At 41.3% G+C, this 16,729-nt stretch overlaps 1 protein-coding gene across 9 annotated transcripts in view; it reads left to right on the top strand.

Moving 5' to 3' along the window:
• The first annotated feature begins 2,465 nt into the window (after positions 1 to 2,465).
• The window catches only part of CSDE1 (cold shock domain containing E1), a 29,480-nt gene continuing 15,216 nt past the window's right edge, over positions 2,466 to 16,729 (top strand). Inside the window, exons 1-9 of one of the 9 annotated variants that reach the window (XM_082226950.1) lie at positions 2,466 to 2,601; positions 6,746 to 7,137; positions 7,783 to 7,942; positions 10,088 to 10,114; positions 11,754 to 11,952; positions 14,407 to 14,516; positions 14,868 to 14,960; positions 15,378 to 15,475; positions 16,305 to 16,386. In XM_082226950.1, coding sequence (XP_082083076.1) covers positions 7,817 to 7,942; positions 10,088 to 10,114; positions 11,754 to 11,952; positions 14,407 to 14,516; positions 14,868 to 14,960; positions 15,378 to 15,475; positions 16,305 to 16,386 — 735 coding nt within the window. In that variant the 5' untranslated portion in view covers positions 2,466 to 2,601; positions 6,746 to 7,137; positions 7,783 to 7,816. Of the gene's footprint in view, positions 2,602 to 3,071; positions 3,096 to 6,745; positions 7,138 to 7,782; positions 7,943 to 9,964; positions 10,115 to 11,753; positions 11,953 to 14,406; positions 14,517 to 14,867; positions 14,961 to 15,377; positions 15,476 to 16,304; positions 16,387 to 16,729 lie in introns of those variants that run through there. The other 8 variants (XM_082226947.1, XM_082226948.1, XM_082226955.1 and 5 more) reach the window with 8 other exon arrangements.

Raw genomic sequence — 16,729 nt, 5'->3', positions numbered from 1 at the left:
CTGAAAATTGCTTTGCAGTTAACAGCCACTGCAAGAATAAAATAACACCTTTGTTTTAGAAAATAGGCATTCAGTTACCAGCCCAAGATTGCAACTAATTTTACAGTGATGCTCATAATGGTTTGGACCTAAAAGTAGAATGAGGTTGCTTTGGCTCATAGAAGGGGGCCTTGTTTGCACTCTTCATTGCAGCAACACCATACACCCTTAAAAATTATCTCCTGAAGGTTGGAGAACGATCCAGTGGCTTTGGAGGGTGGGGAGAGACTACATTTGCAGAGGGGGGAATCTGCAACCCTCTCCTGAGTGTGCAGAAATACCTTCTGTGTGTGCATGTTGGGACTGGAGTCCAAGCCTCTGACTGGTTCACTAAAAACACTGCCTTTGAGTCAATAAGGACAGGGCATCTCAACCCGCTTCAAGGTAATTCACTGACACGATCAGGGTTGTCAACAGCCACTGTTGTTAGAGTGCCAATATCCTGCATAGCTGTCACAAAAAGTAATTTATGTGCGCTCCTAAATCCAGTTAAGGAAGTTGCATACCATATTTTGCTGATACATAGTAATTACTATTATGGAGTTGCAATTATAATCCAATGCAACAGGCTAAACTAGTCTGACTAGCCTTGGTTTATTTACCCTACTTCTAAGCAAAGTGGTGTACCATGCAATGTTGCTGTTGTGTGGGAGATGATAGGTGTGTGTGTGTGTGTGTGTGTGTGTGAGAGAGAGAGAGAGAGAGAGAGAGAGAGAGAGACTGAGTCTACTATGTGGCACCTTGCACAGAGGACCCAATTTGTTTGTGTTTTATAGAAAAGGGAACTGGAGGCTTATTGGTGGTCAAAGGTGTAGGAAGCTGCAATTCCAATTTGGGGATCAACTGTAGCTCAGATAGAGCATCTGCTCTGCATGCAGAAGGTCCCTGGTTCAATTTCCAGGTAGGGCTGAGAGAGGTCCCTGCCTGAAACCCAGGACAGCTGATGCCAGTCAAGTCAAGGTAGACAGCACTGAACTAGATGGGCCAATGGTCTGACTCAGTATAAGGCAGTTTCCCATGTTGCAGGTAGTTCTACAGATACTCTTATTGTAAATGGAGGCAGCCATTCAGTAAGCTAGAACTAAAAAGGTGGAGCCAATAGGCAGCTCCTAAAGTGCAAGGATGTTTCCAGCATGAACCTTGAGATATTTGTGGTGGTGAACAAAGGGGGATTTAAAATGTATTAGAGGAGGAAATGATAGCCCTGTGAAACATTATAAATCCTTCGTTCCCTGTCTTCTTGTCTCCGTTCATTTTTCTTGCAGCCACCCCGTTCATGTGCCTTTTGCTTCCTCTGCATAAAGCATTGTTAATTCTCCCTCTGCCATTCCCCTTTTCTAGCCCCAAGTATTTTTGCAGGGGCCTTAGGGCACGCTCAAGCAGCTATTCCTCTGTGTTAATGAGACTCTCTGCTTACATAGGTTATTACACAAGCTGCTTTGACTCTTCACATTAGTCTGCAGCTGAAATAGCTTAGTTTAGACTGCTCAACCTGCCCTATCAATGCTTCTTACTTCCAGGAAAAATAAGAGTAATGGAGGGATGAGAGATGTGGAAAAGCACACTATGCCAAACTAGGAAAGCTGACAATAGTTATGGTTGCCAATGCAAGGTAATTCCCAGTGCCTTAGGCTACAAATCACTACACATCATTCTGAATTGGACACATCTACCCATCTTACGTGAGGGAAAGGAAGTAGATGCAGGGCTGGCTGAGGGAAAGGACAAGATGGTTAACAGGTGAAGCTTATTCCTGCATGGAAATGGGTATAGCTTCCACTGCTGAATCTCCTGTCTGTTGTGCAGCTGCTTAGAAAATAAAAGTGGTAGTCCTAGACTGCGGCCTGGAAACTGCCTGCATTGTAGGTATGTGAAATTATGCGGTGGGGTGGGGTGGGGTAGGTGGTGCTAGCAGCCATCCATATGCCTGCAGACATTGGGCATCCTGGCACTGGGGCTAATAGCCATAGGCATCTGATTGGCCAATATTGGAACAGGATGCTGGGCTAGATGGGCTGCTGGCCTGATCCAACCGGCTCTTGCGTGAGGGATGGTGGGAATTGGGAGTCCAGTCCAGCAACATCTGAAGGGTCACAGGTTTTCCGTCCCTGCTGCAGAACAACTGGACAGTTCACATCTTTCCGCGGAGGGTTTGCCATGTTGTGTCATTGTGCTGGTTTGATTAGGTGCCTTCCGTTTGCCGGGCTCATGGTTCTCATGCCCTTTGTTACACATACACCCAACTTTCTCATATTTTGTAATAAAGATGCAATTCGTGCATCTCAATACTGCACGGCGTCCCTTTAAGCAGCGGCTGCCCTGAAAGGCGGCCAATAAGTAAACAGAGAGCAAAGGCGCGCATGCGCTTTTGCGCGGCTACTTATCCCGAAGCCTCCCTTAGAGCGCGAGCTCCCGCTTCCACCCCCCCGCCCGGCCTTGCTGCGCACGCGCGGAACCGCCCTCCTCTCTGCCCGCGAGTCTCGCGAGAAGCCGGGATTTATTCCTACGTGCTGTGCCGTGCTGCTCATGGCGGCGCTGGAGCGGGGGCGCTGAGCTGTTGGGGTAAGTGGGGTTGTCCCTGCCGTGAGGCCGGCAGCCTCCTCTGCCCGCCCGGCGCGACCTTGACGGTGGCGGGCAGGGAGAGCCGAGGGGGCTTGGAATGTCGCCTGTCACTCTGTCCCAGGGACCAACGGTCTAGCGCGGGGGGAACCCCTCCCCCACCCGCTGTGTGCCCTGCTCGTTTGACAGACGGGCGCAAAGAGGCGGGGGGGGGCGGGAAGGGAAGGAGAAGCGAGAGAAAGGGAACCTTGCTGGGCCGAGCGGGCTCCCTCGCTCTCTTCTCTCCCCAGCTTCCGTTTGTCTCCAGGCAGGGGCCTAAAGAGAGGGAGGGAAAGGGAGCGGACTGGTGGGCCCGAACCCCGACATCACTACGGCTCCCAATGTGCACCGCGCGACTGGCCTTCCCTCGCAGGGGCCGCTGGGGCTTGGAGTTCAGGGGCGCGGTGCTCTGGGCGGCCGCGGCGATGGAAAGCACTCCAACTCCCGGCGCGGCGGCTGTAAGCTGCGCGGCCACTGGGCCTTCTGGGGGGTGGAGTCCTGGCTCCTCGTCTTCGGCGGAGCGGAGTGGGAGACGGGAACTACCTCTCCCGGCATGCAGCGTGCGGGTGCGGGGAGGGGAAGAGGAGGTCAATCTTCCTTTGTGTGAGGGGGAGCGGTCGCCATTTTCCTTCTCTCCCTCGCCCTACCCCCACCGCGCCCCAGCCTCGAGAGAGGGGCAGATAGTGGACACGCCCCAGGCGCCTGAGGGGAAGAACGTGCCCATCGGTGTAACCGGCCGGAGGGGCGCCCAGGGCTGTATTCCGGCCTTGGCTCACTCCTAGGCGCAGCAGGGCTGGGGCTTTGGGTTTCCGCATCCTTTCCTTTTCGGATGCGGACCCCCGCCCCGCAAGCGTTAGATCGCCCCTCAGTAGTAGGAGCCACCATCTTGCTGCCTCAGTGCCATGTGCTGTGGCTTTCTTTAATGTGATGCTGCGGCACAGGGTGGAATGGCCACCCGTAGCTCCTTTCGCTCATGTGGACAGCGGTAACGAAGCTGAGGAAACAGACGATTGTCTGGCACCGCTCTGCGGTCGTCAGAAATCCGTTTTGAGTGCTAACCCTACAACTAGGCAATTCAATTTATTTGCTGCAATATAAAACTATAAAGGCATTGTAATCGCGCATTCAGATCTCAGAGCAATATTTTGAGGCTTTCTTCAATTATTATTACATACTGCCTAACCAACATATTCGCCCTTTAGGTTATAAGCATTAAATATGGGTGTAGTCTGATCCGTAAGCCCCCTTTAAGAATAAAGCCTTCTTAATTCTATTGATGCCTTTGATTTGCTGGTGACTTTGTCTCCAAACGATGACTATATTTGCTGATTTACTCAGTGGGAAAGGGGTATATAACAATACTGAATTCATAAAAGCGATATTGAGTTGCAGTGCACTCCTCTGTGTGTTCATATATATATACACACTTGGGAGTAAACCCGCTAAATTTGGTGGTCCTTTATCCTAAGTATATATGCATGGTTATAGCTCAAACCCATACATGTCTGTTCAATAGGATTTGCACTCAAAAATTATGTTTAGGATTGCATTCAGCCTCCTGTATAATTTCCTTTAATTACTGCTATCTCTTAATTGCATGTGGATTCTTCTGATCGTGATTACCAATATTCTTTTTAGCTGATACCAAACAATGTTTTCAAAGACAAAACTCTTTGGTAGATGTCTCTGGAAACATGTAGCAATGCCTTGTTAGTGTTGCAATCTAAATATGGCTGCCACATCAGCTGTGTAGACAATGTACAGAAAACTTGACTCATGTCAACAAAGTACAAAAAAACATACAAAGATCACTTAAGTCATAAGGGGGGGATACAATTGAACTTGTTTTTACTGTGCCTAACTTGAGCTAATCCTTTGTGGATTTGTGTGTTATCCCAGAGTCTGCTGCATTGGAGGCTTGGCAGCTGCACTGGGTGTTTGCCATTGGGAGGAGTATTTATAGCAGCTGAGCTGAAAAGTAAAGAATTTAAAGCACAGACATACACACTACTGATTTCACTGAACTACAGTCCAATGCTTCACAACATGGGAGGATCAACATATTTTGCCACCAAGTACAGGGAATAGTTAGGTTTAAACTGCTCTGAGCTTGGGAGTTCTGTGTAAAATATGCATAGGAATTAAGACTACATTCAGTGGAATAGGCACTCTTAAGCATGCTTATGTTGAAGTAACAACTTTGTTTTAGTCAAATTTAATTTCAAGGATGTGCTTAGTAGTACAGCATAACAGCATTCTAGATTACACCAGCTAAGCTAACCTGGTTCTGTTCTTACAAAAATGTTCAATTTTCTTATCCTGCATGCTGACCTTCCTACTTTGATTGGCTAGGAGAGATTTGGGATGTTCCTTTTTTGCCTTTCTAAGTTTCTTGGACTGTTTTTAGCTGTGCTAACTGTACATCAGCAATAATATATGGAAAAACTTACTATTCAAGAGATGTTGTCTTTCCTCCATAATATGTTGTCTTTCCCCAAAACATTGTGGGTTAGGAAAGACTACAGAAGTATAAAAACAAAGATGTGGGGGGTTTTGTTTTTTTAAAAAACTATTTACTCATGTTCTCTAGCTCTTTCTGCTCATTCCCCTCTCAAGATCACAATCCTTTTTCACTCTCCTTCCCTTTATGTTAACTGGCTCAGCTGTTGCACAGCATCATTCTGCATTCCATGTCCAGTGAAGTTTGGATGCTGAAAAAAATTATCACTAGGGTCAGATTTATCTATCCGTTACTGCATCATCCTGACTCTATCATATAGGAAAAGAAATATGTAGCCCCTTCATTAATGAGAAAATACGTTACATAGGTGCTGTTGATTATTTATTAATTATTTGTGTATTATAAAAGACAAAGTAATAAAAGCTAGTTAAAAACCATAATTAAAATACACCAAAACATATGTCTAGAGACAATGAAGACAATGAATGAAACAAACACTAATAGATGTACTGCTGGATAAGTGTTTAATGGTTATTGTATTTTTTTAAAAACCAATTAAAAATTGTGTGGTTTGGTTTGGTTTTTTTAAAAAACTCATTAAAACCAGCAGTAAAATACAGTTTGCCATGGCAGTGGCCCAGTGGTCAGTATTGTCTGCACCTTAGTTTTCAAATTCCTGTTTAAATAGGAAGGTCCTGGCCTGCCAGCGGAAGAGGAAGCCAGTCTAACTTCTCTTGGGTGGGAATCCCATAATATGGGAGCAGGCTCAGAAAAGGCTCTCTTGTGTTCCAACCAACCATGTTGATGGAACCGAGAGAAGGTGTTCACCTGAGATTCTTAGCACCCAGGCAAGTGTGTGTGTGGAATGTACTGTTTCTTCCTAGTGCATTGGGTTTGGAAACAAATTCAAATACACAACTTAAAATGTAACTTTTACATTTGTCTTCTCCTATAACTGGCAGGCTCAGGATGAAAAACAAATGAAAACAAAAATATACTTCCATGTTTCAACTCTTAAATCTTTTAGCAGTGTTCTTTGGTATTGGCCCAGATAAACTGCAGGGATTGGTTTGGACAAGCAGCTTACAGCTAATTTTTGTGCTACCTGCGTAGTTATGCTTGTTGTTGATATTATATAATAGCTTTAAATATTACAAATTATTGTACTGTTACATTAGAGCATGATAATATCAACGTTTTTAGATTACCGTACTGCTTTCCTAGAAAGCAAGTAAAAGTTCGTTTTCGAAAGAAATAGACATTTCACATATGTTTTTGCATATCTGTGGTGATTTGTGTTTGTCTCTGATCTCTATTCCAGAAGCAACAGGAGTTTATATTCTAGTTGCGAAAATGTTCATGACTCAAATATATGCTTATAAATGTATTGAAACTGGTTAAGAAGGCCTGATCAGTATATAAGCATTAGAATTTACTGGTAATTTCTGAGATTCTAACCAGATGTTATGTTCAGTGCAATTTAGGATTTGAGCTTAGTAAAAAGGTAGAAGCTTTTTTCAAGCATTAGTAAAACCTTGGAGTTGTGAGAAAGATCTGCGCAGAAGGATGGGATCACATCTGTTAAGTGTCCAAAATGTCTAAAAGTTGTGGCATAATAGACTTCTTATTTGTTTGTTTTCTCTCCAGTATGAAGTGTAACAGAACAGAATTTACCACCTGAAACTGCTGCTTCAAGTTCAGATCAGGAAAGGAACACATCACATCGTAACAACAAAACAAGACCAAAGAAGAGTAAAATTTACACTGAAGACACAACACTTGATCTGAAACAAGAAGTTTGTGCCTACTCAACAGCTTCAAAAGAGCACGTCCCAACGCTGCTAGTAGTCTTTGTTTTCTTCAGTGCTGTGCTGAAACTGCCCAGTGCAGCACCAGTTATTCCTTATTAGCTTGATAGATCACTTGTCTCTTGCTATCTCTTTTTTTTAACAATAGCAATCTTCAAACTTTGAAACGTGTGCTGAAACGAAGAAATCGCGAATACTACTGAAAGTGCAATATTAGAATATCACTGCGAGGTTGGTGCATGTACTCGTTAAAACAGTAATAGATACTGGAATTAAAACTACTGTTTGACATGAGTTTAAATAATGCTTTTATTTAAATCCTGACTGCCTTCATTTGGTCAGAATATCAAAAGCAGAGCTAACATCTGGCTGTGGTGCTTATGTTTTTAAATGATTCGAGTTCATCAGTATTGCCATTTGGTTATATTTGCTGAGCTAACTGTGGAATGCAATCTTATCACTGTAGCTATTTCATTAAGCTTTCTGCTACTATTTTCCAGTTTCTCCCTTTTGAAATCAGTTTACTCTAATGCTATAAGTCTGGATCTCAAACTTTCTCCATATCCTTCTCCCAATTACTAGTATCGGTCAGTGAGTCTCCATTTCATAAGCTGATAGGTTTAAATGTTAATTGTCTGCTATAAGGACAGCTGAATTAATAGTAACCATGAGTTCAGTTAGCATCCAGCTTCTGCTCTCCATTTCAGAACCCCTCTTGAGGTAAAATAAAGCTATTAAATGCTTCCTTAACTAGCACATCAATCCCTTCTTGTCTTAATATGTTAGGAGGCTGCCAGAATGGCAGCTTTTTATGACACTGGATAAGTGGCAGATATACATTGACAAGGTTGTCTTGTTTGATTTTGTTATATGCAGCATTATAAAATTAAGTTGAAACAGGCGTAAAAATATGGCAAGCACCTGGAAAGAATTTGTTGAATTTTCCATGCCGTCTTCTCCCCCTACTGCATACGTTAGTGCCAACCTGGGCAATGCATCTCCAGTCGGACTGAATTTATCACCTTATGGCCAATCAGTAAGTTCTTTTGCCATACTAGCAATATTCTTAAGGGTAAAGCCAAGCTAGCTCAGATGGTGTGATGCAACAACCTCCTTTGAGCAAAAAAATAATAAAAAAATGTGGCCAGTTTGCAGATTACTAGCAGAAATGTCTGCTCATTTTGGAACCTCTTATTAATCAAAGCATCCTATAACCATGCCAAAGTGCAGTGAGCAGGCTAAAACACTCTTAATTTGACAGTTTCAGTTTGAAAATCATTTCACACTCACCCCTCATTCCCAACCATTCTTTTCATTGGTCATTGTACCAGGCCTAGTTCCTGTTTCAGGGCAATTGGTTACCTCTCCAGCTGTTTAAAATCAAAACTACCCTAATACTTAGATCATTTTGGGTTTCTTTTGTTATTTCTCTGGAAAACCCTAAAACAGAGAGATCCAAAGCTTCCTTCAAATGGCCAAAGGCAGCCGATTCAAATTTTGAGCCTTTTTGAAAATGAGCAGAGTATACATCTGCCAAATTTTCTTGTCTGTGACAACTCAATGTCTAGCTGGAATACGGTTGATAGCTAGTTAGTTGAAACATGTCCATCCTTAGCCTTTACTACCTGGAAATTGTTCAGGGGTTCTCCCCAAAAGCCTGTAAGATTGGCAGCGAACTACTAAGTTTAAAAGTTTATGTCCTTGAGAGACAATGTGTTTGTTCTCATGTCTAGCATAGTTAAATGCTGGGGAAGGGGCTCTCTTCAATCCTCTAAAGACTTGTTTATTGCTCAATAATGAAATGGAAAAGTAGTTGTGATGCCATAAAACATAATTAGGCAAAATTCTCAAGCCTCAAGATCGTATTTCAAAATAATTGAGGGCTGCTGAAATGGAATTATAAGTGCAGCCCAGAAAAGGGCCATAGCACAGTGGTACAGCACATACTTTCCCATAGACAAGGTCCCAGGCTCAATCCCTGGCAGCTTCAGTTAAAAAGCCCTTTCAACAGGGCTGAGTAAGACCTTTGTTTTAAATAACATTCAGCAGCTGCTGATCAGTAGCACTGAGCTAGATGGACTAATGTTCTGATACTTTATAAGGCAAATAATATTCTTAAAATAAGAAAAAAAATCCAGGGGGAAAAGCTTCTAAAATCTCTTGTTCATTGCCCTAAAAACCCTGAAAATGACTGCTACTGTACATCAGTGTAGACATAGTAAACAGTAAACCAGCAACTGTTCATGAATACAATACTGGTGCAACATGCTCTGTAGAATAGAGGCCGTAAATTGTTGCTGGAGCAATTTCACTTCAGTTCATCTCTGTGCAATACAGTTGATGTTTGCTTAAATTTATTAAATAAAGGTTGAGGAGAACTGAGACCAGCTGTTATCTTGCTGCCAATATTCCTGGTGTCCTAAATTTAGTTAATGACCAGTTTTGAAGTGCTCATTACTTGAAATTCAGGTACTAGTCTCTCTTCTCCAAATCATGAGAAGGAAAGAAAGACTTCACCTGAACCCTTAGGGTTAATGAACACAGATAACATAGAGTTATCTGTGTAAAATTCCAGTTTTTGAATTGTTTATGTGTGAATGAACTCTCTAGAACCTATGTAATAAGCAGTTTTTCTGTGTCTCATTAATAGTGCCAGTACTTCTGCTATCCCTTTCAAATGGGAAATATAAAATACTATTATAATTCTATCTGGATATTCTGTTTGCTGCAGTGCAAGAACATGCAACATGTTCCAACACTTAGCTCAATCTATTACTCAGTTATTTCAAATGACACTTCTCCCTTGTGAGTACTTTTGTGTAAGAGCTGGTCAGAGTTCTGGTAGTATGAGCAAATCAGAACATTGTTGGAGAGGAATTGACCTAGAAATAGTGCTTGCTAATACTATTTATACTGTAATCCTATTTTTAAAAAAGAAATTTGGATTGATTGCTTTCGACTTCCAGCTCTCTTGAGAAATGGAATTTGATAATTACTTGGATGTGTTTAAAGATGTGCTAACTATTGACTAGTTATACTGTGTACTATGTTATCACAGCTGTATGAGATGGAGAACCATTATACTGTGTCATCAGATCCTCTCCCCCCTCCTGCAGCTCCCCCTCCTTCTCATCCTTTACCTTTCTCTTCATCTTCTACTTCATCCGGGTCTAAAAAACAGAAGAGGACCCCTCTTTATCAGAGATCTGTAAGTCAGGGCAACTTGACAGACATGGAATCTTAGCATGGGGATCCTTTGCAGTTAACTCATCTCTGTATATGTTCTCACTTCTAACTTCACTGATATTAAATCTCCTCAACAGGTTAAAGGATAAAATTCCACTTGAACCAGCTGGAAATCTTGCTGGGTTCTTAAAAGGTGCTTTCCTGTATCTGTTTTAGAAACTTAATGAAAGCTTGGTCATGTGTGTGTATGTGTTGCAACTTCATTTTATTCATTCTGATAAGTTGATGGAATGTATCTTGCCCACTTAGATTTATTTTCCTAAATCTTCAAAAGAATGATGGCATAGATAATATAAATTCTACTTGATACACTTGTAATAGGAAACAGTTTATAGCAAGCACCTTCTCCAGATGCATTCATTTCTAAGTAGGGAGTTGTTGCATCTTATGTTGCCAAAAATGAGTTGCAGTATATCTTAGTGCTTTTTGGTTGGCATGTGTACAAGGGATTTCTGTTCTTGTTTCTTTGCAAGAAGAGAAATGACCACTATTCTGTATTTCATAATGTTATCTTAGTGCCTGTACTAGTTGACAAAAAACCAAAGCCTCTTTCAGCACAATCCTATACTCAGAAATCCCACTGAGTTCAGTGGACCTTGCTCCTAAGTGATTGTCCATAGGAGGATTGTGCCCACATGCATCTCCAAAAGCTATATGTGGGCTTAGAATCTGGCATTGTCCTTGGTGGGTAGGTCAACTCTGATTAATAATGACGACAGCAAAGGGCATTATTTCCAGCATAATGAGTAAGGATCTGTTTGGTTATAGCTGTGCAGTTAGACTATTGTGTCTAGAGCTTCTTACACTTGGAACTTTTGTACACTTAATGGCTCCTTGGAGTTGCAGGAATTTTAGGTTTGCTTTCTTAAACAGATACACAGGAAACTGCAACATATCTGTAAAATATATGGTCTCAAAATGCATGATTTTGGCAATTTCTTGCCTTGAGCCCTTTGACTTGCATGATATGTTCACTGATTCTTCTAACAGGAAAGTTAAATGATACCCTAATGCTAACTTATCTCTGGATTTGATTTAACTTAAGATAGCAAAATTGTTTTTAAAGCACATTTATATCTATGTGTTTCTAGAAGATTAATGAGAATTCAGTAGGGCAGTTTTCTCTGTTTTCTGGCATTAACCAATGCATTTATGGATAGAGAAGGAGCATTTAAGCTGAATGAGTACAGCAAACAATTATGAAAGTTCATAAGATATTAGGCCTCCAGTTCAACAAGGGTAGAGTAGGTGCTAATGGAAATTGCCTTGAGATTAGCAAGCTTTTGTTTTTGCTTTCTTGGTAGCCTTCTTTGGCAAAGGCAAGTTTATACTAATGACTAATTTTGAATAAAGTATTAACTTTATTCTGTATATAATGCTGTATTAACCGCATCTAGATAAATCCTACAAGGTAAATGTCGTTTAGTTACTGATGAATCTCAGCTAGACAAATAGTGTACACAAGCTGTGCCTTAGCTGCCATAAACTTGCTTGCTTATCTGATGCTCTTTAATGCACACTATGTGTTCTGTGTTCCCTTAAGTATGAAAGGTGATGGGAATTGCTTTTGGAGGATTTCACAAGTTATCTTTTGCTTTCAGATGAGCTTTGATCCAAACCTTCTCCATAACAATGGACACAACGGGTACCCCAATGGTACTTCTGCAGGACTGCGTGAAACTGGGGTTATTGAAAAACTGCTGACCTCCTATGGATTCATTCAGTGTTCAGAACGGCAAGCTAGACTGTTCTTCCACTGTTCACAGTATAATGGCAACCTACAGGAGCTTAAAGTGGGAGGTAATTCATCTGGTGGAATTCTCTGGGTTCATAACTGAAGGCTCTTTACATGTGTGACCAGAATTGGCACCTCTTAGCACACTAGAGATGTGTCTGCCTAGTCAATAGTAGTTAAACCAACCATTAGTTGAGAGAGCCAAAGTGAGGCCTTGTGTTTCAATTTATGATAATTTTTTGTTTTAGTTTCCCATTTTCTATGGATTGTTTTTATGTACACTGCTTAGAAATGCAAATAAGTAATATAGAAATGTCATAAATAAATGAATGATAAATAGATAGGCTTAACTATATGGATGCTTCTATGATGAAGATACATTGAGGAGAGTATCGTAGAAACTGGTTTCCCATACTGTGTTTTGGGAAGCTCTTCCTTGTTCTTCGGTAGAATGGCTGATAAGTTTGCTCACCACTACAGACTGCTATCAGGGTGGGATGTAGGGCTCATGTTAATCCCCTTATTTACTAACTACATGGCCAGACTATTTGTTTCCTGTGTACAGTTAAGTGCTGTTTTTAACTTCTAAAGCCTTAAATGTTACCTGGCTTGAGAGCAGTACATGTGAAAAGGATCTAGGAGTCTTGGTTGACCACAAACCTGACATGAGCCAACAGTGTGACGTGGCTGCTAAAAAAGCCAATGCAATTCTGGGCTGCATCAATAGGAGTATAGCATCTAGATCAAGGGAAGTAATAGTGCCACTGTATTCTGCTCTGGTCAGACCTCACCTGGAGTACTGTGTCCAGTTTTGGGCACCACAATTCAAGAAGGACACTGACAAACTGGAACGTGTCCAGAGGAGGGCAACCAAAATGGTCAAAGGCCTGGAAACGATGCCTTATGAGGAACGGCTAAGGGAGCTGGGCATGTTTAGCCTGGAGAAGAGGAGGTTAAGGGGTGATATGATAGCCATGTTCAAATATATAAAAGGATGTCATATAGAGGAGGGAGAAAGGTTGTTTTCTGCTGCTCCAGAGAAGCGGACACGGAGCAATGGATCCAAACTACAAGAAAGAAGATTCCACCTAAACATTAGGAAGAACTTCCTGACAGTAAGAGCTGTTCAACAGTGGAATTTGCTGCCAAGGAGTGTGGTGGAGTCTCCTACTTTGGAGGTCTTTAAGCAGAGGCTTGACAACCATATGTCAGGAGTGCTCTAATGGTGTTTCCTGCTTGGCAGGGGGTTGGACTAGATGGCCCTTGTGGTCTCTTCTAACTCTATGATTCTATAAAATGGTTTGGAGCCAGGCTATAATAAAGGACACTGTCTCCTGTATAATCCTGCCCAAGAACTGAGGTCTTTCACAGAGATCCTTCTCACTGACCCTTCAACAATTTCAAAAAGTGATAGTCCTTGAGGGCCATTTCTGGGATGGCCACCACCTCTAAAATTCTGTCTCTCAGGCAACACTTAACTGCCTGTCTTTAGGAGGATAGTTTAAATAGAAAAGTTTTATCAGACATTTGTGCTCTTGCTTGGGCTGCTGTGAGTTTTACTGTTTTCTATTGGTTTTTAGTGCACACTGCTATGATTTCAGAAAGGATGAGGGTGATACAAATTATGTAAAATAAATAAATTTTCCATTGCACTGTGCAGCTACAGGAGGCAGTTGTGTGTGTCCCAGAATGCACTCAGTTTCTCTCTGGCAGGGTTGGAACACCTGTGGCTCTCAAGGTCTGACTGAGGTATAATTCACATAACCCATTACCATTGGCCAAGCTGGCTGGGGCTGATGGGAGTTGATATCCAACATATAGAGGTACAGAGATTCAGTATCCTTGAGGTAGAGCAACAGTGAGGCCCAATCTGTGTGGCCTCACACAAGGTAATTATGGCCCTAAAAATACAAGAACCCTGCTGGATCAGACCAAAGGCATATTTAATCAATTATTCTTCTCTCACAGTGGCCACCTAGATGCCTTTGGAGACCCTAGAGTTTGCTTTAGCTTTTTATAACACTTAGAGTTGTTTTTGTAGATGAAGAAATGTGGTGGAAAATACCTCCGGTGTCATAAAGTTGTGAAACCAGTGGACTAGAAGAATGGGCTGTGAATGCTGTACAGAAAGAGCCTCTCATTTTGCCTACTCTGAGTTCATGAGCCAGATTCACTGACCGAGGAGAATGCAGTCATGTTTTAAATTGTTATTTTGATCTTAGCATGCATGTGCAAGATAAATGCCACTGACTGAGATCCAGGGGAACCTTTTACATGCAAGCAACTCATTGAGCTTTTTTGTAGTTTTCGAGAGTTCTATCCTCAGGCAATCCTCCCTGTCTCCAATACTACACAGCCTCAAAATGCTTAATGCAAATTTAAGACTACTTTTGAGGCTGTGTAGTATTGGAGACAGGGAGGATTGCCTGAGGAAAGGTAAAGCTGTGCTTGCGAATTTTTCCTGTTAAGTGTTACTAGACCGGTCCTGTATCATTGATAAAATTTCAATTGCTTTACAGATGATGTTGAATTTGAAGTGTCTTCTGACCGGCGAACTGGAAAACCGATTGCTATTAAACTGGTGAAGATTAAAACAGAAACATTACCTGAAGAGCGAATAAATGGACAAGTTAGTGGCTATGATAAGCTTTTTCCATGCATGCGATTTGCATCTGCTGTGGTCAGACAAACAAGGGCAGAGTTGAGTGTAGCATGCCTCTCCTTGGTTGCATAGAAATATTTTTCTCAAATTTAATTTTTTCCACTTGTTTTGGCAAGCGCGTAAAAATTGGGGTTTTACCTAACCAAGAACAATTCTTACAGTTAACAAAAGTACTGTAAGATATAAGCTTTGCAGCATGGCATACTGTTGTGGGTTACCTGTAAAGTGCATCCCCAAGTGTATTATAGAAAACTAACAGTCTGATGCATAATGCTGCCTCTGGAAATAATTAGCAATGGATTTTTTTTTGACTGGTAGGTTGTGTGTGCTGTTCCTCACAACTTAGAGAGTAAGTCTCCAGCTGCCCCGGGTCAGAGTCCAACAGGGAGTGTATGCTACGAACGTAATGGGGTAAAACTTATGTATTTACTTAAACTTTTTGACTGATCCTCCAATATGATTTAAACTAAAATACTTGCCAGAGTAGACAGTGAAAAAACTGTACTTGCTTTAAAAAGTTAAAATTTAAATTGCTAAAAACTTATTTATTGAAATAGAAAACATCTGACTTCATGTTTTGACTGTAATTCTGAAATATTTTCACAACTTCAGTCTAGAATTATATGGCTAGTTAAAATGAAGCAGAAGAGTTAACTGTTTACTAATGTCTTCACTGTGACTATTTTTTAGTTTCATAAAATGCTAATAAAACGTCAAATATTCTGCACACTTCCCAAGTTCTGAAGCGCAGAAGTTTAAACTAACCAGGACTTTATAAATTTCTCTACTCATAGCAAAATATTAATGATATCAAATTTTAATTCACAGGAAGTGTTCTACTTAACTTATACCCCAGAAGATGTTGAAGGAAATGTACAGCTGGAAACCGGAGATAAAATTAACTTCATTATTGATACAAATAAACAGTAAGTAGATACCTTGTAATGACTGAATCCATGTTGGTTCTAAGGTAGTAAAGTTCTCCAGAAACTAGTGTTACTACTTGAGTTGAAGTATACTTAGCAAACTTTGCAAAGGCCATTCAGATCAAGTTTCTGAAGATGCGTTATTTTTGAGTGGTTATTAAAATTGCTAGTCAGTTTGGCTATTTCTTTCACAGACAAATGGATAATCTGAAGTACAGCCATCTAATAGGAAACTTGCTTTTTTTTTAAGACCTAAATGTGAATGTGTACTTCAAGTAAAGAGATTGTAGCAGTGTGATGTTTTCATCTTAAAATATCCTGGTCATTACGAAAAGAGACTTACGTCTTTCCAGTTTGTAGAATAGAATTTAGCACATTAAAACCTATAAGGTGACCAGGTATTGCACCAACTCATGTAACTCATCCCTCCTAGTCCCCCCCCCTCCCAACCGCCCCAATCTGCTCTGGTGGGATAAAGTAGGGTTTCCATATGTCTGGGAATTCCTGGACATGTCCTTTTTGGGGGAAAATTTACATTTCAAAGCAGATGTCCTGGATTTGGGGTTTAATTTTTTTTTGTGTGTGTGTGTGTGCATGCGCGTGCTCAGGCAACCTGGGCTTGGCAGTGGCAGCGGAGCTATCAGGCGATTGCCCTAAAAACAACAATTTTGGGTGTCCTAATTTTTACTTCTTGAAAGTAGGGGCAACCCTAGATAAACACAACTAGAGTCACTCATAGAATTTAAGAATCATTCTGTAGTTGGCTGTATTGTGCTAAGTCATTGAATTATATTTTCCTTGTGTGACCTTCATCTACTTTTTCCCATAGTACTGGTGCTGTAAGTGCTCGTAACATTATGCTTTTGAAAAAGAAACAGGCTCGGTGTCAAGGAGTAGTTTGTGCCATGAAGGTAAATTAACACTTAACTACTTTCTGAAATTTACTTGTACAGTTATGGAACCATGTAGGTGTGGAGAAGAAGGTGTATAGACTTATTCTAGTACTTTTGAGACAGAACTTCCATGTAAGGTTGCTTGGGAGTAAGTCTCATTGAACGTTAGATCTAGCATCTGAGAGAGCAGGCATTAGATTGGGCTTTATATAATTCACTCATTCCTCCTGTAAAAAGTTTTTATATATGCACATTTTTAGCTGTAGATCTTTCTTATACAGTGGTGCTTCGCAAGACGAAAATAATTCGTTCCGCGAGTCTTTTCGTCTTGCGATGTTTTTCGTCTTGCGAAGCACGGTCC

This window comes from Podarcis vaucheri, assembly GCF_965113315.1.
Source record: "Podarcis vaucheri genome assembly, chromosome: 6".
Lineage (NCBI taxonomy): Eukaryota > Metazoa > Chordata > Lepidosauria > Squamata > Lacertidae > Podarcis > Podarcis vaucheri.
The sequence above is the reverse complement of the archived record's forward strand: the minus strand, read 5'-3'. Positions and strand labels throughout refer to the sequence as shown.